At 42.2% G+C, this 23,170-nt stretch overlaps 1 protein-coding gene across 2 annotated transcripts in view; it reads left to right on the forward strand.

Moving 5' to 3' along the window:
- Nucleotides 1-12,977: 12,977 nt before the first annotated feature.
- itpr3 (inositol 1,4,5-trisphosphate receptor, type 3) overlaps nucleotides 12,978-23,170 on the forward strand; it is an 841,532-nt gene continuing 831,339 nt past the window's right edge. For both annotated transcript variants that reach the window (XM_077515178.1, XM_077515179.1), the window contains exon 1: nucleotides 12,978-13,291. In XM_077515178.1, the coding sequence (XP_077371304.1) occupies nucleotides 13,200-13,291 (92 nt within the window). In that variant the 5' untranslated portion in view covers nucleotides 12,978-13,199. The remainder of the gene's footprint in view (nucleotides 13,292-23,170) is intronic.

Consider the following 23,170-nt stretch of genomic DNA (forward strand, 5'->3'; position numbering starts at 1 on the left):
CACACCTTGGGACAATTCGGAGCGCCCAATTAACCTGCCATGCATGTCTTTGGAATGTGGGAGGAGACCGGAGTACCCAGAGAAGCCCCACGCAGGCACGGGGAGAACATGCAAACTCCACCCAGGAATGGCCGAAGCCTGGACTCGAACCCGAGTCCTCAGAACTGGTTAGGCGGACGTGCTAACCAGTCAGCCACCGTGCCGCCGTCTGGAGCAGACCTGTTGAATGGAAATATATAATTAGATTTCATGATTTGAAAGCAACTATAATCAGAGATGGGAAATAATCAAGTATAAATACTTGATTAGCCCACTCAAGTATTTTTGTCTTTATACCTGACTGAGTATTATTCATCAGAGTACTTAATCTTGTTTAACACAAAAGATAATAAGACTGCTTTCACGAAGGACTACAGAAATCAGAGAATAATTAATGTTGAGAGGCTGACATACGATTTGGACAATGTTAAGTTCAACACTCGGGTTTACATGGAGCTATGTATTACAATTAGAATGAACCCGAATGACCAAACGGAATGAAAATGCTCCATATGAACACCCCACTCGGAAAGAAAAAGAAACATGCGAATGAAATTTCATTCAGGATCACAGTGGTGGTATATTCCTTTTGCCAATGCGAACTGAGTCACGCCGGGAGTGACTTCATGTAGCCGATAAATTCGTCCTTCGGCGGACCCAGCCTTGTGAATTTGGACACACTTGTGGACTGTGACATAGTTGCCAGAGCAGGTCACAAATAGGAAGCTGGCTTTTGAGTACCACTGACATAGAACCATTTATTTACATGAGTCCATATTCGTTGAATCGAGCACTGAGGTGGCGGAATTTGTAGGTGGTTGACATTTTAAGATCAACAAGGTTGGTCTCCCCTCCATACACAAATTTTTACCACTGCTTTATCCTACAACAGTTAAAAAAATGTGAGTTCAGTATGTATTCATGAAGTGCAACAACAGGAAGACTAGAAACAGTGTACTTACTTTTTTAATTGTGACTGTGCACATCGGCACAGGTCGTGTTCCACACTGCCGCACCAATCGAATCGGACACATTTAAAGTGGACCAAACAGACAAAAATAATAGTTGTAATTTTGAGTGTGCATGTGTGCATGTGTGAGTCATTCAACTTACATCAGTTATCGTTCCATCCATTGTCACCATCCCCTCAGGAACCTGATGAATAACCTCATGGGGGGGATGATGGCACAGAGGTCGGGAATAACAGCAGCATTGCATCTGGGTCTAGGCTGGCTGTTGTAGGTACCTTTGGGCCCACGTATATTTTAGTGTTTCTCTTAGTGAGAAGAATTTTGGGATTATCCTCCTCCACACCATAATTACTGAAAATAAAACTGTTGCCCTCTGTGACTTTGAAGGACAAATCTTGGAACAGTACAATTTTGTACACTTGTTCTCCGTCACAGAGGCCAACAGTTTTATTCTCATACTGCCCATCCATCTGGACCGTGCCATTCGGATTTAGCAACCAGTTCTTCGCGCGGATCCCAACAACCTTTGCTTTTAACAAGGTTCGCTCCATCCTGAAAGAGAAAGGGAAAACCAATAAAGGCATTGAATGATTATTTGAAAGAGTGGGAAATGTTTTAACAAAGACTGTAAATACATTGTAAGCGGTGGGCCACGACCTTCTGACAAATGCTGAGTTCTCACCAAACGCGAGGGAAGGCGTTTCGGCGGCACGTTTGCATTGTAGTCAATGCAGTTCACTTGCAACGGAACCAAAGTACGTGGGGCTCTTTAGTCTTTGAGAAAAGTCTTTTTAGTCTTTACTCTTTAGTCCCAGGAAAGAAATAGAAGTAGTTGGCAGTGCTCACTTTTTGTTGACTCGCTAAAGTGCTCCACTTCCTTGTTCACCAAGGGACATGACTCCTCCGCCAAGGTGCACACGAAAGCACGAATGAGCGGCAGTCGTTCCAAAACAACCCAACGCAGTGAAACACTCGCGAAGGAAGTGTTCCAGTTCGCCTTTTTGGATTTGGTGAGAACTCAGCAAAAGTCTTAAAGGGATAACTTAACTTATTTAGCCATTCTTGGCAGTCAAACATTAATAGTTTGCCTATAATAAATGTGATATTTTCATTGATTTTCACGTACAAATAGTACCTTTAAAAACACATTTTGCAACTTGCTGTCGACTGAAAATGACATCACAAGGGCTCAGGTAACCAATCACAGCTCAGCTTGTGAATGTCACATGACCAAACCTAGAAAACAAGTGAGCTGTGATTGGTTACCTGAGCCTGAACCTGAGGACATGAAAAACAGGCTTGATAGGGTTCCCCGTGGACCAGGGTTGAGAGACATTGCACTAATTTAACAAGAGCTTAAATGTTTCTTCTCCTAGGATGAACTGCCTGCTTTTAAAACGGCCATCAAGAATGTTGCATTATTGCATAGTAGATGCAATTATTAGTCATAAGCATGCATGCAAGCAATCAAGTGATAGCCTTTGTTATGACTTATTCTTTGCGGCGGCCATCTTGAATGTTTCCAAAACACCTTCAATTTGAGTGACAGGCATGCACGTGTCCATTTACAGCTCTATATAAGTACTTACTCGCATGAATTCACACACACACACACACACACACACTCACACACACCCACGCACGTACGCACACACGCACGCACACACGCCTTATATGGGAGGGAAGATGAATGGAAAATGTTGGAGCGTGAAGATTCCATATTTGTGTCAAATCCTGCCTAAATCTTTTCATCCTGTCAGCTTGATGCAGCTCATGGAGACATTTTTGTCTTGAAATTACTTTTATGATGATTCTACTGTGTGTAAAGCTGAGGGAGAACATTAGTCGTAGCACGGGGATCAAATGGCAACAGTAAAAATGCTGTCCTCATTTCAACAAAAACAATACATTTTCGTATATACCTTTCTTAAAATAAAGATTGGTGGGCTACTTTCATGCTCGTTTCTGGTTGGCTGCTTCCTTGAGTGTCAGCTTTGACAAACAGCAAAGGAAAAACTTTGGACCATACCTTTAAGTAATAGTAGGTCTGCCTACAAATAAATTGCTTATCCTACAACGCATTCTCAAAATGATTACAATTTACAGGGACTACTGGATGATAGCTTTTACTGACCACTCGAGAACAAAACTAGAAACAACTGCGCATGTACAGTACATCATAGCGTCTAGTGCGTGACCAAAGATAATGTTACCAACAAGATAGTTCACTCATTTCGTTTACACCACATCTCCCCTTTTCAAAAACAAAACAAATACTTTTTGTTGTTTGTTTGCTGGCTTTACATTTGTAGATTATCAACCGTTTTTTTTTTTTTTTCTCCCCCCAGTTACATCGTGCAACATTGAACTTAAAGGTGCATGATGCAAGATTAGACTCAAATTTGAGTGTTAAGGTTGGAAGGGGCGTTGCCATGGATACATTGGAGGGTGTACAAGGAGATTTTGTACTCAGTTTGGTGTATGATTGGAAGCCAGTGGAGAGACATGAGGATGGTGGTGATATGTTCATGCTTTCGCACTCTCATCAGGATTCTGGCAGCGCTGTTTTGGATTAATTGAAGCTTCTTGAGGCTCTTGCCAGGGATCCTGATGAGAAGTGTGTTGCAATAGTCCAACCGGGAGGAGACGAAAGCATGGATGAGTTTTTCAGAGTCAGCTAGGGTGAGTGTGGGGGGAATTTGGAGATGTTTCTGAGATGGAAGAATGAAGTTGTGTATAGATGGTTAATATGAGCATCGAAGTTCAGGTGGATTGAGTTTACAATTCATCTTCAGAGGCTTGATGAAGCAACACCACCACATCATTTGCAAAAAGCAGAGAGGCTACCACACCGGTCCGCCTCAACGCTCCGGCTGCGCCTAGATTTGTCCATAAAAGTTATGAACAGAATCGGTGACAAAGGGCAACCTTGGCGAAGTCCAACCCTCACTGGGAACGAATCCGACTTACTGCCGGCAATGCAGACCTAACTCTGACATCGGTCATACAGGGACCCAACAGCCTGTATCAGGGGGCTCGGCACCCCGAAGCACCCCCCATGGGACTCCCCGAGGGACACGGTCAAACGCCTTCTCCAAATCCACAAAACACATGTAGACCTGTTGGGTTGCGAATTCCCATGCACCCTCGTGGACCCTGCTGAGGGTGTAGAGTTGGCCCACCGTTCCACGGCCTGGACGAAAACCACACTGCTCCTCCTGAACCCCAGATTCAACTTAATTTTTTTTTTTTTTTTGAGCTCAGAATTGTTCATTCGGTAGTCTTACTGATTCAACGTCTTATCATCATTGCTCTTTTTTTTTTTTTTTTTTTTGTGTGTGTGTGCGTTTGCGTGCGTACGTGTGCGTACAAATACGTATAAATTTATACTCATTAATTCACCTAAAACCTTATAAAAATCCCATTACCCTTAACCTTAACCAGGTACTGCAGAGTCTCACCAGAGTCGTGAAGTTCAAATGGTCAGGAGACCAGAGAAAAGGTCAGAAAAGATAAAGAAAGATAAATCAAAGTGAAATCCAGCACCGACCAAACACTTCCTGCCTTCCCCATGGTTACAAAATCAAAGTCTTACGCTGACCCCAGAAGCCTCTAAATTCCAACAAATTAACGAGATCTCAAGAGACCGGAGGAAAAACTAAAGAGAGGAAGGAGGGAAGGATCGATGAGGCAGAGTGAGATCCATAGAAACCATTACATCCAATCCATCAAAGTGAAATCCAGCACCAACCAAACCCCTCCTGCGTGGTTACAAAACCAGAGTCTTATGCCAACCCCAGAAACCTCAAACTTCCAATAAATTGAGGAGATCTCAAATGACCAGAGGAAAAATTAAAGAGAGGAAGGAGGGAAGGATAGATAAAGCAAAGTGAGATCCACAGACACCAGCACCCACTGATTCAACGGGCTGTGGGAGGGAGAGGCGAATTCTGTTTGAGTTTCAGTAGATGCTGGTGCAATGGATCTGGCATGTATAAGGACCGCCACCAAAGAAAGAAGCCGTCAACCGCGGCCCAGCAAAGAGAGCACGCCCCCCCCGGAATCCCCAGGCCGCGGCAGCACCCAAGGCCACCCCCACGCCACCCAAGCGGACACCGGTCGGCGAGCCGACCCAGACGCCCTGAGCACCCCCGCCCCAGCCCCGGCCCACACCCCCGAGCCCAAGGCCGCAAATCACGGATACAACAACTTTTCACCTGGCATAACTAAAGAGGGGTAAAAAAAAAAAAAAAAAAAGATCCACACGTTAGACAGGCGGTATGAAATGCCATCAGACAGACAATACTGTAAACATGGTGAGGGCAGCTCCCTTAATTAAAAGAGTGGACCAGTGCTGCAGTGCTTCGGGCACAGGCTGCATATTGCAGTTGGTAAGTTAATATCAGTCAGGGGTTAATATACTACTACTACTACTACTACTACTACTACTACTACTACTACTACTACTACTAATAATAATAATAATAATAATAATAATAACAATATTAATAATAGTTAAAATGTCTCATTTATGTTTCAAACAAATCTCATTACATTTAAACATAAAAAGTGACTTATTACACAATTTTCATCTATTACAATGCTTATGACAATAATTTAATTAGATATAAGACAAATATTCGTGGTAAGATGTAGTTTTTGCATTGGAATAAAACATTAAAGGAGTAGTTCACCCCCAAAATGACTTTTCTATTGATTAGTCGTGCCATGGAGACTTGAGTACAGTACAATCATTTTTTTTGTATTTGCCACATTCCTAAAGCCTGGTTCACACGGCAAGATTTAAAAATTGTCGGCCGATTTCCAAACTTTGACAGACACCACATGTGAAGAGAAAAAAATCACGGGAGTTCCAGTTTTGAACGTACCGTGCGTGGTGTGCGGCCACACTGCACAATCAACACACTCCACACGAGCCGAGTTCATTCAAGAATGTGACGGGAAGTCTCGCAAAACCTCTCGAGATTAAACGTGGCTTCCGAGTCGTCAACATGAGTCGATCCTGGTTTTCAGCCGAAAAAGCGGCATAAAAAGAAAAGGTCTTGTTTAAAGGAGTGTAAATGGGCACTGGCGAGACATCGCTTGCTCTCGGCTCGGTGCTGGCGGCGCGGGTTGGCGTCCCACCCGGAGACCACGTTTATTTGTGGAGAATGTGTGTGCGTGTATTAAAAATAAATAAATTGTCTCGTTTCGTGTTGAGTATCCAGTTAATCGAACACACGTCGTGCTGTTAACTGCTGCGTTTTATTTTCAGCATGTGTTGTCATGGTTCGGTTCTCAGCCCTGTTGTGCTCTTGTTTTTTCAGTGCCTGTAACGAGGGGGGCGTTCCCCAGCCCCCAGACAGAGAGGGCCAACCAGGACCTCGAAGCTGCCCTCCGATGTGTTTGCCTACACAACCCTGAATCCTGGTCTTTGCACCTCTCCTGGATCGAGTACGCCACGAATACTCTGCCGTCATCGGCGACTGGACGCTCACCCTTCATGGCGGCATACGGCTATCAGCCACCCCTGTTCCCGTCTCAGGAGGGTCCCATCGAACTACCCACCGTTCAGCATCACCTACGGCGGGCCCACAAGGTATGGCGGGAGACCCGAGCGGCGCTATCCCGCTCAGCGGCCCGTAACAAAGAGATTGCAGATCGTCGGCGGAGACCGGAACCCACTTACCGGCCAGGGGACAAAGTCTGGCTATCATCCCGGGACATGCGCCTGGCGGGGTGCTCCAAGAAATTGGGTCCGCGCTACATCGGACCCTTCGAGATCCTTACCATCATCAATCCAGTGACAGTGAAGCTCCGCCTACCACCCTCACTCAAGGTGCATCCAGTGTTCCACGTTTCCCTCCTCAAGCCAGAGACTCCCAGTCCGTTGAATCCACCTGCACCAGCTCCGCCTCCTCCCCGTGTGGTCGATGGGGATCCGGTCTACACGGTCAAAGAAATTTTGGACTCGAGGCGCAGGGGCCGGGGCTTCCAGTACCTGGTCGACTGGGAGGGCTACGGACCTGAAGAGCGGCAGTGGGTCCCCCGCTCCTGGATCCTGGACCCGTCTTTATTAGACACCTTCCATGCAGCACACCCAGATAAGCCAGGTGGTCCGCCAAGGGGCGTCCGTTAAGGGGGGGGTACTGTCATGGTTCGGTTCTCAGCCCTGTTGGCTCTTGTTTTTTCAGTGCCTGTAACGAGGGGGGCGTTCCCCAGCCCCGCACCTGCATCGCTTTAGTAATCAAGACTATAAGAGGACTCCGAGCAGCAACTGCCAGCTGTCGGATTATTATTTGCTCACCATTGTGTCCAAGTGTTCTCCGCGTTCTCCTGTTGGTAAAGTTATTGAATCTGTTCTGGTCCTAGGTTAATTTTGTATTCACGTGTGTGTATCGGCGTCGCCTTTTGTTGTTTATTCCGTCTTTGATTGATTCCGTGTTACATTTCGTGTAGTCCTTGCCGGGTGCAAGTGTTTTGTGTTCTTCTATTCTGTCCTTGCCTTTTGCAAGTGTTTTTGTTAGATTCGCGTTCCTTGCCGTTTGCAAGTGTTTTGTGTTACATTCGTGCTCCTTGTCTTTTGCAAGTGTTTTTGTTAGATTCGCGTTCCTTGCCGTTTGCAAGTGTTTTGTGTTACCTTCGTGCTCCTTGCCTTTTGCAAGTGTTTTTTGTTACATTCGTGCTCCTTGCTTATTGCAAGTGTTTTCTGTTACTTTCGTGTTCCTTGCCGTGTGCAAGTGCATTTTGTAAATCTCGTTGTCTTGCCTGCGAGCAAGATTTGTCTCGTCGGTTTATCAAAAATAAATCGAGATTTTTTTTCCTCCTCTGAGCCTGCGTTTCTGGGATCTGTCTTTCATCGACTCTGTCGAGCCGTTACATGTGTAGGACAAGAACAACAACTTGCATACAAGTAAAAAAGAAAGATCACCTGACGTATGCTCCAATCAAAAACATGCGCACTTCAGGGACCACTCGGAAAACATATTCTCTCAGAACATTACATCCCCCTTCTTTTAAAGAAAAATAAAACAAATAAATGTGACAGTTCAAATACCTGGAAATTAGCTTTGCATATTATGACTGTACTCAAGTAATAATCATAACACAAATCTCAATTAGTACTTAACATGCTCAGGGGTCGTACCACTAACATTAAATATAACGCAATATGAAAACAATAACATTTCCAAACACCATCAAACATTTTTTTTTTTTTATAAATCCAAAACAATTCTAGGTTTGACCTCACGTCCAGACCTTGTCTGATATCGCATAGCTTGTGGAGCTGTCTCACCTGTTACCTCTGAGGTGGGTTGCGTGGTGGTGTGTGGCATGTGATGTGTGTCATGTGATGTTTTATGTTCAGTCGGTGTGTCCAATGTCTCTTTTGTGTCCATGAGGTGCCGTCTATTTCGCCTGTACTCTTGTCCTCCTGATGCTCGGATGTGGTAGGATCTTTCAGTATCAGCTGGACGGATTATAACTGCTGGTTTCCAACAGCCTTTCTCCTGGAAGCGGATGTGTTGCCCTTCATGTAGAGGTGTCAACGTTTTAGCTGACCTGTCGTAGTATTTTTTCTGCTGCTGTTGCTTGTAGAGTCTCCTGGTATGAACCTCTTTGTGCTTGATAGTCTCTGGTTGCAGTTGCTGGTGAGTGCTAGGCAGGATTGATCGTGTGCGACGACTCATGAGAATCTGAACTGGTGATCTGAAATTGTCCACTGGGGTATTGCGGTATTCAAGTAGACTCAAGTATGGATCTCTGTGATCAGCTTTGGCTTTTTCCATAAGTTACTTAGCAATGTGAACAAACTTTTCGGCTAAGCCGTTACTTTGAGGATAATGCGGGCAGGATGTAATGTGTTTGAAACCCCATGTATTGGAAAAATCTTCAAACTCTCTGCATCGATACTGTAGACCATTGACGGATATGACAGTCTCTGGGATACCATGTCTTGCAAATGACGCTTTCAATTTGTGTATCACGGCAGAGGCTGCGGTGCTGTGTAGTTTGTCAAGCTCAAAGTACCTGCTGTAATAGTCAACTGTGACTAGGTAGTAGTCATTGTTCCAAGTGAACAGATCAGTAGCAACAGTTTGCCACGGCCTTTCTGGGATGTTGTGACTTATCATTGGCTCTTTGTTGTTTGAGGGTTTATATTGGTTACAGATGTGGCATTTTCCAACCAATTCCTCAATCTGCTTGCTCATCCCAGGCCAGAAGATGATGTCACGTGCTCTTTGCTTGCACTTTTCCATCCCCATATGACCTGTATGGATACGGGATAACATCTCTGGACGCAGCGATGTGGTAATGATGATTTTTTCTCCCTTAAACAGAATGCCGTTAATCGATGAGAGCTCATCTCGATGGTTCCAGTATTCTGCTAGGGCTTGTGGGCATAGTCTCCTCTCCTCAGGCCATCCCGATTGAATGATTTTTCTCATTGATCTGAACTGAGCATCCTTTTCAGTCTCCATCTTTATGTTTTCATCATCTGTCTTGCTGTGCGAGTCAGCTTCACTTACGGTGTGTACCCCTTTTTGTTTGGAGCGACAAACTTTTGCAAAATGATTCCATTTGCTGCATATTTTGCACTGTTTACCTTTTGCTGGGCAGCTGTCTTTAGTTCCATGAGGCTTGTTACCACAGTAGCCACATGTTTTTTGATGCTCTCTGTCACCATCAGGTCTGTAAGTGTTCTCCCTATTTCCTTTTGGCCTGTCTCGGCGCGTTTTCCAAGTTGTCTTCTTTGAAAAATTACGACTGATGGCTTGAACAGTCTGCTCGTGCTGCCCGCTGCTGCCACAGGTTATTGTCTTTAGCTGTGCTTGCGCCATATCATGGGACCTGACGATATCTATAGCTCGATCCAATGTCAATTCTGAGCCGACATTCAGTAGCTTTTCTCTCACTTTAGGTGAATAAATTCCAAACACAACACGATCTCTCACCATTTCATCACAGTTTGCGTAATTGCAGTCCTTCACAAGCAGTCTCAAATCCGTCAAAAACTGTTCAAATGGCTCGCTAGCTCCTTGGACTTTTTCATGGAATTTATAACGAGCAAATATAATGTTTGACTTCGGCATAACATATGCTTCGTAGCGCTCGTAGTACGTTTTCAGTACCTTTCTTTCGTCGTCCGTTAGTGTCCATGTGTTGTATATGTCGCGGCCTCTCTCACCAATCCAAAGAAGAAGGTAGCTGCACTTTTCGTCTTCACCTTTCCTCTTAAACGGACCAGAAAACATCAAATCGACGTGGAGCTTGAACTTTCGCCATGCTTCGGGCAAGTTGCTCGCATCCCAATCCATTCGAGGTGACGGGACTCCAGCGGCATCCATCATGTTGCGAATTTAGTATTTCATCCCACTTCTGACACCATGTCTCGTTTCGTGTTGTGTATCCAGTTAATCGAACACACGACGTGCTGTTAATTGCTGCGTTTTATTTTCAGCATGTGTAGGACATAGAACAACAATTTGCATACAAGTAAAAAAGAAAGATCACCCGACGTATGCTCCAATCAAAACACGCACTTCAGGGACCACTCGGAAAACATATTCTCTCAGAATATTACATAAATAAATAAATAATACAAATAATTAAAAACTAAAAAGAGTGTAATAGTGCGAGCACGGACTTTCTGCTGCGTCATGACTGTTTTGATTTTGGATTCCCCACCAGCTTCCTCGCTGGCTCGCTTTCTGATTGGCTGCACGTCACTGTCAATCTGCTGCGCGGAGCGAAATCGGCCAAAAAATCCAACATGTTGGATATGCCCGGTTTCAAGTCGGGGGTCCTTCCGAGCGCCGACATAGGGAGGCGCCGTGTGTGGTGCCAACACACACAGGAGGATTATCTGTGAAGATTATCGCTTGCGTCTCGGCGCGTCATTACGATTGTCGGGAGGGGAAATTCGGGGCTAAAATCGGGCCAATTCTCCTGCCGTGTGAACCAGGCTTTAGACAAAAATTTGATTTGAAAAAATTACCCCCATTCATTACAACGGAGACCAAATGCAATGAGCGTTTAACATTGTAAAGCGATTTGGGCACCATATGGTGTAGTTAAAGCACATATAATAAAATGCAGTCCATTTACATGAATACAGTAGTGTAATGGTGAGTTAAACAAATTCTTCCCAAACCGCTCCTCAAGTCATCTGGTGAAAATTCTTCCATTTTTACTATCGCAATATATCGCAGACCCCTAAAAAATCGCAATGTCAGTTTTTTCCAATATTGTGCAGCCCAACCAGGGAGGCTGAGGAGTGTGATCCCTCGGAAGTTGGCCTTAATACACCATCGTACAATCGTGACACCTCCTGATTTAGATTCAGTTTAGTTCAAAGTGTCAACATTATCTATACACACATCCACACGCACGTACAAACACACACACGCACACCACTCGCACGCATACCCCCACACAATTTATAGCTTCACAAACAATCACACTGTTGGACCTGTTTGCTGCATCGTCATGGAGACCACAGAAGCAGCATTACACACATGCATACACACAGACAAATACAGTGTATTGAACAGAATACTGATTACCTTGTTATTGCTACTGCTTGAAACTTCAACGTGCAAGATGCAATACAGCAGAGATTATCAACCATGAAGCCATGACATAGTGTGTTCTGTGAGACCATCGGATGTGCTGTGGTAAATTAAACAATTTCACCCAATTGGTCTGAAAATGGTTTAATGGCAGCAAATAATGCTGCAATAGAATGGAGATCACAAAAGCAGCAATGTATACACATGCACGCAAGCACACAAAATAAATTCAAGCACCAAGTAAATGTGACATTAATATATACGTATGTATAGTTAATAAAAATGTAGACTATCATCAGGAGTATTTGATTTGACAGCATCAAAATTTATTCGTAAAAATACAACAGAAATCTTTGTGTACAATACTCATACTAAAATTAAGTTTATGTCTTTAAAATAAATTAGTATTTGAATCACAGATTACATTGTTCAAATATTTGTACTAATAATTGTATAGGTTTCCACAAGACTTTTGAGAATACACTACTAATCAATTAACTTGAAGTATATGTAATTATCAAACAAGTCAAGTCAATTTTATTGGACAGTAACTTATGTTAAAAAAAATTAAGTGCCGTCCAGATAAAGTGACGTCATTACCTGGAGGCAGGCATGGCAGGGCATGCGCAGATGTGTTGGCGGGAAGAGCGGATTTCGTTTGTAAGTACAGTCAAACCTCAGTCAAATCTGTTCCAGAAGGCTGTTCTAAAAGTGATTTGTTCAAAATCCGAAAAAAAAATTCCCATTATAAATAATGTAAATAATTTTAATCGTTCCAAGTCTAAAAAAAAAAAACTTTTACCAAGGTTTTTTTTTTTTTTTTTTTACTATCTTACACCATAAACTGTATACTGTTTACCAAAAATAGAAAAGGGTAGAAATAGTTTTATTTAAATATCCTATCTAAAATGATGGGAAAAAAACAAAAAACAAAATGCAAATATATTCCAGTAATTGACGCCATGAGCTATTCCAGCTTTTCAGTTCCAAAATTCACACCTTCCCCAAAATTAGTTATAATATAAGTTATAATTCCAAATGAGACAAGCAGCTTAGGTGTGTCTCATCCCTGACCCTGCCATGTCAGACAGGTGTTCAGGTGTTCTTATTAATGTGTGATGACACTACACTAAATATTTATGGGAAATGTTATTTACTGTATGCTAAACTTTTGTAGTGCAAATAAGGCATTGAGTAAACAAGACAAGACAAAACATCCTAAAAAAACATTGTTCATGCTACATATCTAAAGTTTAGTGTTTTCTAGTTGCCCACTGAAATTGGTTGAAAAGCTAAGTCCGGCCCCTCCGATATGCATATAAATGCACGTGGTCAGGTTTGTGCTGAACATCTTGAGTCAGCTCATGTACAGTATGACGCAGGGGGCGTGTCCTGCGAAGCCCGCGGCACTTTGGTCTCAACACCTCCGCTCACTTCCTGCTTTGAAACAGAAAGTAGGAGCGGATCGCTAGTGCTCGTGCTCTGCAAATTGGAAGACTCGAACACTGACCTCCAGCTGCTCCCAACCCAGGCATGAGTGAACTGCTGGTCTGAAGGAAGGCGCAGTCCGGGCAAGTTTGCGTTCGCTTCAACTTTGTACTTCACCTGGAGAGACATGTCGGACTCAGCTTCCAGCTTCCTGCACATCGGAGACCTGGTATCCCTGTACGCTGAGGGCACCGTCAATGGCTTTATCAGCACCCTTGGGTAAGGGAGTGCACACACACACGCACACGCGCACACAGTCACATCCTTGTACATATATCTTTGTGAGGACATCCAATGACATAATGCATTTCCTAGACCCTTACCCTAACCTTAGCCATCACAACTGATTGCCTACCCTTACCCTAACCCCAACCATAACCCAATTCAAACCTAAACTCTAAAACCAAGTCTTGACCTTCAAAAAGAGGTCTTGAGAAGTGAGGACCGGCCACAATGTCCTCACTTCACAAAAATGTCCTCATTCTGTTGGATATAGAGTATCTTGGTCCTCACTATGTATTATGTACAAGAACACACGCACGCGCACGCCCCCACACCCCTTCACACAGTCATCTTGTATTCATTAACTAAAATAGCTAACGACAGACACATAACTAAACATCTTTATTCATATATAGCAGTGCTTCTCAAATAGTAGGGTGGGGGCATGAGGCTTCGTCAAGGGGGGCGCCTGACTTCAGTAGTTAACTGACGATTAATCGCAAATTTTACATCTGTTCTAAATGGACAATGAAATGCACAATAAAAAAAAAAGTTTTCATACTTTTAACATAAAGTGGAAAAATGTTAAACTAATTGAAATATGGCTGCATCTTTTAGTCATTGATACAGTATTTTCATAATTCATAACATGGAGTTAAAATTAAAAAGATGTAATGTATTGTAAAAAAAAACAAACGAGTGTGATATTGATTTGTGTTGATGTCATTTTACTGCCACTAGATGTTATAGTACGTCCGCGTCCCAGTTCTGAGGTCTCCGGTTCGACTCCAGGCTTCGGCCTTCCTGGGTGGAGTTTGCATGTTCTCCCCGTGCCCGCGTAGGTCTTCTCCGAGTACTCCGGTCTCCTCCCACATTCCAAAGACATGCGTGGCAGGTTAATTGGGTGCTCCGAATTGTCCCGAGGCGTGCTTGTGCGTATGGATGGTTGTTCGTCTCTGTGTGCCCTGCGATTGGCTGGCAACCAGTCCAGGGTGTCCCCCGCCTACTGCCCAAAGCCAGCTGGGACAGGCACCAGCACCACCCGCGTCCCTTGTGAGGAGTAAGCGGTCAAGAAAATGGATGGATGGATGGATGGATGGATGGATGTTATAGTTGCATTTATAAGACAGCTCAGTGAATTTTTCTTTTCACATTAAGAGCTATCTAAGCTTAAACATGAAGTAACGTGAAATTCTGCGTATTAAAATTGTAAAATAAAATATTACGGCTAAATTTTAACATGGACGTGTCTGCTGCGTTGAATTGCAACTCCCACAATTAAGGGCAGGTCATTAATCGCGCGTTAAAAAGAAATTAGTGGCGTTAACGGAACTTTATATTAACTCAAAATTAACGCACTAATTTTGACACCCCTAATATAAAATGATACCAAGATGAACTATGTCAATGTCTACCAGAATGCAATAAACACGACAAAAGTGATTAGAATAGAACTGAAGCGGGGGTAGGAGTGATTTTTGACACTTCCCTAAAAAACAAAAAAAAAGTAAAAAGTTTGTAGTATTTGATTATGGGAGTGGAATGGAGAAGAGCGCACACACACTAAAGCAACATTACTTTGAGTGCCACTGTATGACCAATATTTCAAACGGATGACATCAAATGCAATCAAATACAGTACTTCAACAATATGGCATGCGATGTGAAAACACATACAATATATACATAAATATATACAATATGTAAATAAATTATCATGTACACATCCTACTGTTTTGAATTAATACCGGTTTCAGTAACGGTATCGAGGTATTTTATGCAGACATAGTATTGAAGTCAGAATTTTAAACAAATTTTATATTTATTGACACTTACTTATGGAAGCCCCAAAGTGTCAAAATTCAATAAATAAAAAGGTAATTTTGAAAGAACTATCCTGTCGATAAATAACAGACAATTATGTAATATGGTCATTAAATTTTAAAATGATGTGTTAGTATTATTATTTTAACAACTTCATACTTTTTAAAAATAATGACATTTAATTGATTTTCAAGGATTTATAAGAAAACTTTTTTTTTCCAGTCAGTTTTAATTTCATAATGTCCTTTTCCACAATGGTCTTCTTTTACACAATGGCGTTTTACAGCCGAATGACTTGGTCTGTCAATCAAATGACATGAGGCGGAGCCAGTTACGTGATTGGCTGAGTCCCTTATACAGACATGAGCAGCAGCACTTGCAGTATCGATTCACGCGCGGAGAGTTTAGCGCCTGATGAGGAGCCAGGGTTGCTAAAAAGCGTGGATGCAGGAGATAGGTCACTTTCAGAAGTACTCCAAGAAGTAGCAAATCGTTCAAAATCGGATCATAACGTAAAGGCATTGTTAAACTTCTGCGCCAGGCTACGGTGTAGGTGTCACGGCGATCTGGGCTCAAACAGGTGGTCCCACCCACTGACTTTGATTGACAGACCAAGTCATTCGGTTGTAAAACACCATTATGTAAAAGAAGACCATGGTGGAAAAGGACATTATGAAATAAAACCTGACTTTGTAAAAAAAAGTTTTCTTATCTTATAAAACCTTGAAAAATAACTTAAATGTCATTATTTTTTTTAAAATGACGTTAAAATAATCATTATGAAATAGTTAATCAAAATAAAATATTTCTTACATATTAACTCTTTGACTAGCAGCCATTTCACTGGAGCAACCCCCCTCGATACCAGCCGTTTTCCTGGATTTTGACTCATCTTGCAAGGCCCACAGAATATTGAGTTCTAATGCTATTTCAACATGGGACATACCAAAAGAAAGATCAGACTCTCTTCTTTCGACAGAAAAAAGTACATTTCTATCTTATTCCGTTCTTTAGTTATTAGTGTTTGAATATGGCTAGGTTTTGTGAAAATTCCCATTTTTGACCAAGAAATGGGAGAAAAGGGGCTTTTTGTAAAAACAGACATTTCAAGCACAATTTTGACTTTAACACTGCTATTTTTTCTCCTGTGACACTTCAAACATCCAAATGTTTTCCTTCTATAAAACAACATTACAAAAAGTGCTTTTGACAACAAAAATAACAGTTTATTGAACATAAAGAACTATTGAACTAACGAAGTGAACTATGTACATAAGTGCCAGTCCGTGCATGTGGGATGTCATTCGGCTGCCATCCGCTTCGCTGCCAGCTCCAACCATCCCCACAACTTCTAGATGCACCACCTGTACATTGTAGAACCATAAACAATTGCAAATATTAGATATTTTATTGCTGCAATATGAAGTATAGTAGGCTATTTTTATTCACCTTTTATTGCACCAACAAAGGAAGGACAAGCTTTCTGGCTGCTGGATGCATCTGTAATTGATTATATATATATATATATATATATGTATATGTGTGTGTGTGTGTAAAATTACCACAGGGTTCACAGTCGATCTGTTGTTGTTGTTTTTTTTTGTTGCTACATATTGACATTCTCCCACCTCTCTCTAAAACTTTGACTGCAACTAAAACAATAACAATACACAATTCACAAGTCCATCTATCAACCTTGCGATTCTGCACACAAACCATATATTTGTCCACTACATTTACAAGATACACGACTTGTACATGTATTATTGTAGTGCTGGCAAACGATTAAAATTTTTAATCTGATTAATCACATTTTTTAAATTTTGATTAATCATGTTAATCAGCTAAATTACTTGCGTATTTGTGTAATATAAAATACCGTAATATTTTGACATTAATGCATTTTATTATCTGAATGTCATTACATTGATTAAATGCATGTACGCAATTGCATGCATGCGTGTATTGCTCAAAACATAACAGCATCATATCAATTGGGTCCAATTCAGCAATTATTAATTAATTAAACGCAAATGACTTTTGTTTTATCTAAAGTCCCGTCGGGGTGTTTTTTAAAGCGAAATTTACCACTGAGCACACCAACTGGAGTCACCCCGCTCATTTTGGAGCAACAGGCGTAGGAAATGCCGTGCATTGACTTAATCACTGACCTGCGCAGCCTTCAATGTAACCATCCGCGGTTACGTTTAAAGCCTAATTTATGCCTCCACGTTTGCTCTCGCGTCGATGAGCGCCGTCGATCACATGATCGACGCGAGCCATGAATTTTAAGTGCTGCGTCGCTCGTGGCCGGCCGACGTGCACACGTCGCCAATCCTTGGACGCACGTCGATGGCGGGGCGTCGCTCGGTTCTGATTGGTCCGTTCGATGGCGTTTTTTCTTTTTTTTCTCTCTCTCTCTCCCCGCCCCCCGCCCAGATAGTTTCCGTGAAGGCAACTGGCGGCGCAAATCGACTTCCTGCTCGGAGACCACGGCTGTGCATGTGGATATGTGCCTGGGACGAGAGGCGGAAAACAACAATAACAAAAAACAAAACAAAAAAAAACCAAAAAAAAAACTGTGTTCGCTAAGCGCACGGCTGTTGTGTTTTGGCGAGTTTACGGCCGACACCGGTGCAAATTGGCAATAATTAATTGCCACGGTGATGAACTTACTCTCCCCCCGGCTTTGTTTCGTGTTTCTGAATTAAATTGAACTTCCTGAATCCGTCATAAAATGCAGAGGAATCGCCGCTCTGTGGCGGCCCAGCCATAGTGACAGCGGGACTTGGTGTGAAACTCCAGCAGACACCGATGTGTATTCCGCACAAGTCGGAAGGCAAACGCACGAGCGGAGCTCCAACGTGACGCCTCGACGCGAGCCTCTCGCAGAAGCATACTGAGGCCTTAAGGCTCAAGGGGGTTTAAAAAAAAAAGTGCGATTAATATGCATTCATACGTGATTAATGCGATATTTATGCCGAAAATAACTCATCTAATGTTAGCTGTTTTGATTTTCTGTTCATCGCTCGCATTCTTTCTTCCTCCGCGTTAATCGAACACGTTATTCCACCCGGCCGCCTCACCCCACCGTCCCCGGCCGACGCATACACTTCCTGTTTTTTTTCCTTCTACAACGTGATCCTTGCGTGATCGTGGCTGTCTTTTATAGTTGTTGCCACCCGCTCCTTCACTCAAAAGCTGAGTCAGACCCTCCTGTTACACTCTTGCATAAAAAAAGCCTTATGATGTATATATCCGTCATGTGTATTGAGCTAGTTAAAGAACAGTATGAACACTTACTAACACTTACTAATAATACTAACACCTCATTTTGCAATTTAATGGCCATATTACATAATTGTCTGTTATTTATCAAAAGGATAGTTATTTCAAAAAGGTATTTTTATTTATTGAATTTTGACACTCTTGGGTTTCCATACTTACTACGCCACAGTGGGTACGTGCGCAAGCTGAGGCAGCCGCGCCGGCTGGAGAAAAGCCCTCCCCGCGAGCTAATGTCCAATCAGTGTTGCGGTCCCGCCCACTCGCCCACTCACACAGAAGTGTAAAAACAAGCGCGAGCTGCGGAGTTGACAGACCAAAGTTTGAAGAAGAAGTGTGGAATAATTTCGGCTTCCTTATCGATGACGACGACGAGGGAGTGAAAACGCAGAAGAGAAATATTACTGTCTGTAAATGTTGCATGTTGTTCCATACGTTAAACCATTTCGAACGGGAGTGTTGCCACCACCGAGCCAGCGAGAGTGCGTGTCTGCTTTCCTGTGTTGACACGCGTTGCTGCGCTGAGCCCGGCTCGGTGAGCGAGGGCCCTGCCCTGGCTGTCAACACCAACCTTCTTTCCCCCAGCCGGTAATATGCATCAGAACACACACGTGAAGGCGACGGAGACCCGCGGGAGCAATGTTAAATGACGGCGACAGACGGTGCGCTTAATCCGTCACGACTGGCTCGAAGAACCCAGCGCCCCATCGCCACCATCCAATCCATGACTCCCGTGAATCTGCGCTGGCCATCAACAGCAAAGAGATGAGAACAAAACTAAACAAATGACACATCAGCTCTCCCCGATCTTGTGTCAAAGTAGTTACCACTGAAAAAAAATTGTATCCCCTGCCGTGAGTCCACGTTTTTCAATAAACGCATGAAGACACGTGTGTTTTTGAGTTTTAGAAACCGGAAACTTGTTTTGTAACAAGAAAAAGAATATTTATTGCAGATGAACTAAAGAAAAGCAATAACTCGCTCACATCCTGCAATGGTGCGTTCAATGACCACACACGCAGTAGAAAATCTCAGTACACATAGAAAAATCTCAAACGACTGATGAATGTTAATGTTTTTTTTGTTTTTTTTTCGGTTTTCTTCCACGTTTGAAGTTTAAAGGCATGGTTAGGAACAAGCAACATTTTTGAAAAATGGCCACTTTTATATGGTAAAAGTGATAAGATCCCACGGCAATTCACTCCCAGCCAAAATGGGTTAAAGGAAACACGAGCAACATGAACAAGCATCTCCAGCGTCATTGCCCTATACATAACCCTAACCCTAAACCCTAGAGACGCTCTAATACAATAAACACTGTTCCTATACATACAGTCAGGCGTTTTTGCCACGTTAATCAAATGTAGGTGGCCGCTGTGAGAATGATGTGTAAGCAGCTCAACACCGGCTGCACACGAGACGTTGTGCTATGAGCGTGAGGCTTTGTGGCTTAGCATGAGGTCTGCTTGCTATCTGCTTGAAGAAAACAAACTGACAGGTGAAGTAGGAAAAAAAAATAGCTAGATCACATTACATAGCACATTAGCGTGCTATCGTTTGTCAGCAAACATGCCGCAGCTAAACAAAAAGCTTCCAGCGTATGTTGTCCACAAGTATGAACAAGTCAAACCTGTGAGACATGCCACTTAGATCAACTGAGTCAAGAAACTTCCAGAATCTTGTTGCTAATTTGACTTTTTAAAAACATGTTTGCTTTTCAAAGCCAACTCAAATGCTCCCATACACACACGCACACACACGCATAATGGAAATAATTCTTGGACATACTCATTACCACATCCTGTTCCTGCTTTAAATGAAATGTTTGTGCGCGTGTGTGTGCATTCTTGTACATAACATAATACAAGAAAATAGCAAAATAAAAGTGTAGTTAAATAATGATTACATTTGGATGTAATCATAAACCTTAAATAACTTTTTAAAGCATATGAGTTTTTTTTGTTTTGTTTTTTGTAGTAAATACGTTAAATATTTTGGAAGGAAAAAAAACGTGCAAAGACAGAGATCAGTTTTGTGCAGAAATTCTTGTCCCAATTTTGTTGTTGTTATTTTGCGTGGTGCTAAAACGGTGACCAGTATATAGGTGCCCTAATTTCTTTCATCTGTGGTGATTTGGGGCAATTGCCACTTTTACTTATAAGAACTTTGCCCATTTCTACCACTACAATATGCAGTTAGCCATCAAGCTATGCTAAGAATCCCCCAAAAAATCACTCTTCCCAGAAGTGTTGTGTGTTTGTTAGTTGGGCTGCAATGTTTTTGCCGTGTGCATGCATGAGTGGTGCAAGTAGTGAGATAGCGGCAAATAGGCGGCACTGCCACCACATAAACAGGCAACGCGCTAGACCCGCCTTCGGAGGGTCCCTGTCGGCCGGCCCCGCACCGGTGTTTGGGCGGACGGCTCCTTCGGCCTGCGGGCTCGTGCGACAGCCATCGCCCAGCAGTCCTGCGATGGAGCCCGGCTCCCCGCCGGCCATGGTTAGCTACACTCAAATGTGGCTAGGAGATTTTTATACTGTTTAGTAGGGGTACACAGGTTGCGATTCGATTGAAAAACGATTATCTTTCAGAACAGAACGGTTCGATACGGTTGAGAACGATACAATTTTCGATTCGATATGATTCATTTCCAGTGTTGCCGGTAACGCGTTAGTAACGCGTTACTCAAAAAAGTTGCTTTCTAAAGTCACTAACAGTCTAACGCTTTACTTTATTCTACAAAGTAGTCCGATTAAAGTTACTGTCCAGAGAATCAATGCGTTACTCCACATTTTCATGAAGAAGGCAAACTATCTCACTGTTGTAACAGTCACAAACAACTACTGCTAACTACGAAGATGAGGCAGAAGTCATTGATCACCACACTGAATTCAGCCATGGTCTGGTCATGAATGGTTTGCACATTCAAAACAAAAGTGATGATACTTTTACTACTAGTTTTATTAACCAACAGGCACACAACACAACAAAAAAAGTGTGCATTATGGACCATAAAAGTGGTAAAAAAATAATTTATTTCCATCCTCAACTGGTCCGTGAAGCATTATGGGATGAGGTCGTCTCCGCCCTCTCGCCAGGGGGAGTGACGTCAGACAAGTTACGTTTTCAGTAGGGGTGGAACAAAAAAACGATTCGACCGAACCATCGTTCGTCAAGGGGAGCTAAACGACCGTATCGGTTGCGAGTGAGGCTTTATGGTTTTCATAATAATAGCAAGAGTTCTGCGCCGTGCTCTACTTGTTTTGTTTACATTTCAGTAGCATCACCATTCAAGCTACTTCCGTGTTTCCGTGCTCGCGACACGGCGCGCGCGCGCAACGAGTGACAACATGCAACAGTGGAGACAGTTAGCAGAGGCCGGTGCCGTACATCTCGGTATTTCCCATTGCAATCGAGTCCTCTCGGTGCACTTGTATGTCCCGGGCCGGCGTTGGTACTGCGCGCGAGCCAAAAAGAATAACTCCCGTGACGATCCAATGCATGGATTCAAACGACACAGGTATGTCCCACAGCCAACACACCAGCTAAGCTAAAAGCACACTGCAAGTATCTCATTTCTCAGTTTGTGGCTCCCTGTCAATGTCTACAACTAGCATGAGCAGCAGATAGGAGAACTGAGACGTGCCCGCGATTACGACAGCCCAAAAAACAAAATATAAACAGTAGTGATTCTGTGGTCATCATCGTGTCTCAGATTAAAAAAACAAAAAAAGATGTCATACATTAACCAAAAATGAAAGTGATGACAAAAGAAAAAAAATTGTTAAATACAAAAATTGTTGATTAAAAAGGGAAATGAACTTTTGGAAATATTTTTGCATATATTAAGTGGTTAAAATGTGTTTGATAGATTTATTGTTCCATAAGGTGGCTTCATATTTCTTTTGGCTGGACGGTAGGTTTATTTCATGTCTTAAATTTATGTTTCTGAAATACTTCACAATGTGCAAATATTCTGTTTAATTGTGTTGGTGTCTGTCTAAAGGTTAAATATTTATATTTAACATTAAATTATCAACCTTTTGTTTTCCTGATCCTTATTTTGAAGAGAAAAAACAAACAAACCAAAAAACAATTATAACTGTCAATAACTACTAATAAATATTTAAACTGATACATGTGTACACACTGGAATAGCGGAACAAACAAACAATAGAGGAATTTAGGGGATTTTCATTTTCAACCTGGATAGATTTTATTTTTTGTTTTATAAAAAGTATTTACGTTACAAGAAGTCAAGAGAGACTGCCTATTTTGTTTTTCATAAAAAAAAACTTTATTTTCATGTTAAAAATGCACTTTCAATAAAGTATTTGGAACTCCGTTTCTACTGCATTATTTTTATGTTGAGATGGTGTTATCGGCAGCTGCTGAAAGTAACTAAAAAAGTAACTTTTAATCTAACTAAGTTACTTTTAAAATCAAGTAATCAGTAACGCAATTTAGTTACTTTTAAAACCAAGTAATCAGTAAAGTAACTAAGTTACTTTTTCAAGGTAACTGTGGCAACACTGTTCATTTCAATATTCAAAACTTATAGTGACATTTTTGCTTGTAGACGTCAATCTTAAAACACCTCAAATTTTTACAGTACAGTATCTTCAAACGTGTTAAAAAACAACAACAAAAATGTCTTCTATATTTTTATAGATTGAATCAATTATTTAAATAGACCGCAACAAAGGGTTGGGCGATATGACTGAAAAATGTATCAGTTTAAATATTTATTAGTCGTTATTGACAGTT

The sequence above is a fragment of the Festucalex cinctus genome, chromosome 2 (assembly GCF_051991245.1).
Source record: "Festucalex cinctus isolate MCC-2025b chromosome 2, RoL_Fcin_1.0, whole genome shotgun sequence".
Classification (NCBI taxonomy): Eukaryota; Metazoa; Chordata; class Actinopteri; order Syngnathiformes; family Syngnathidae; genus Festucalex; species Festucalex cinctus.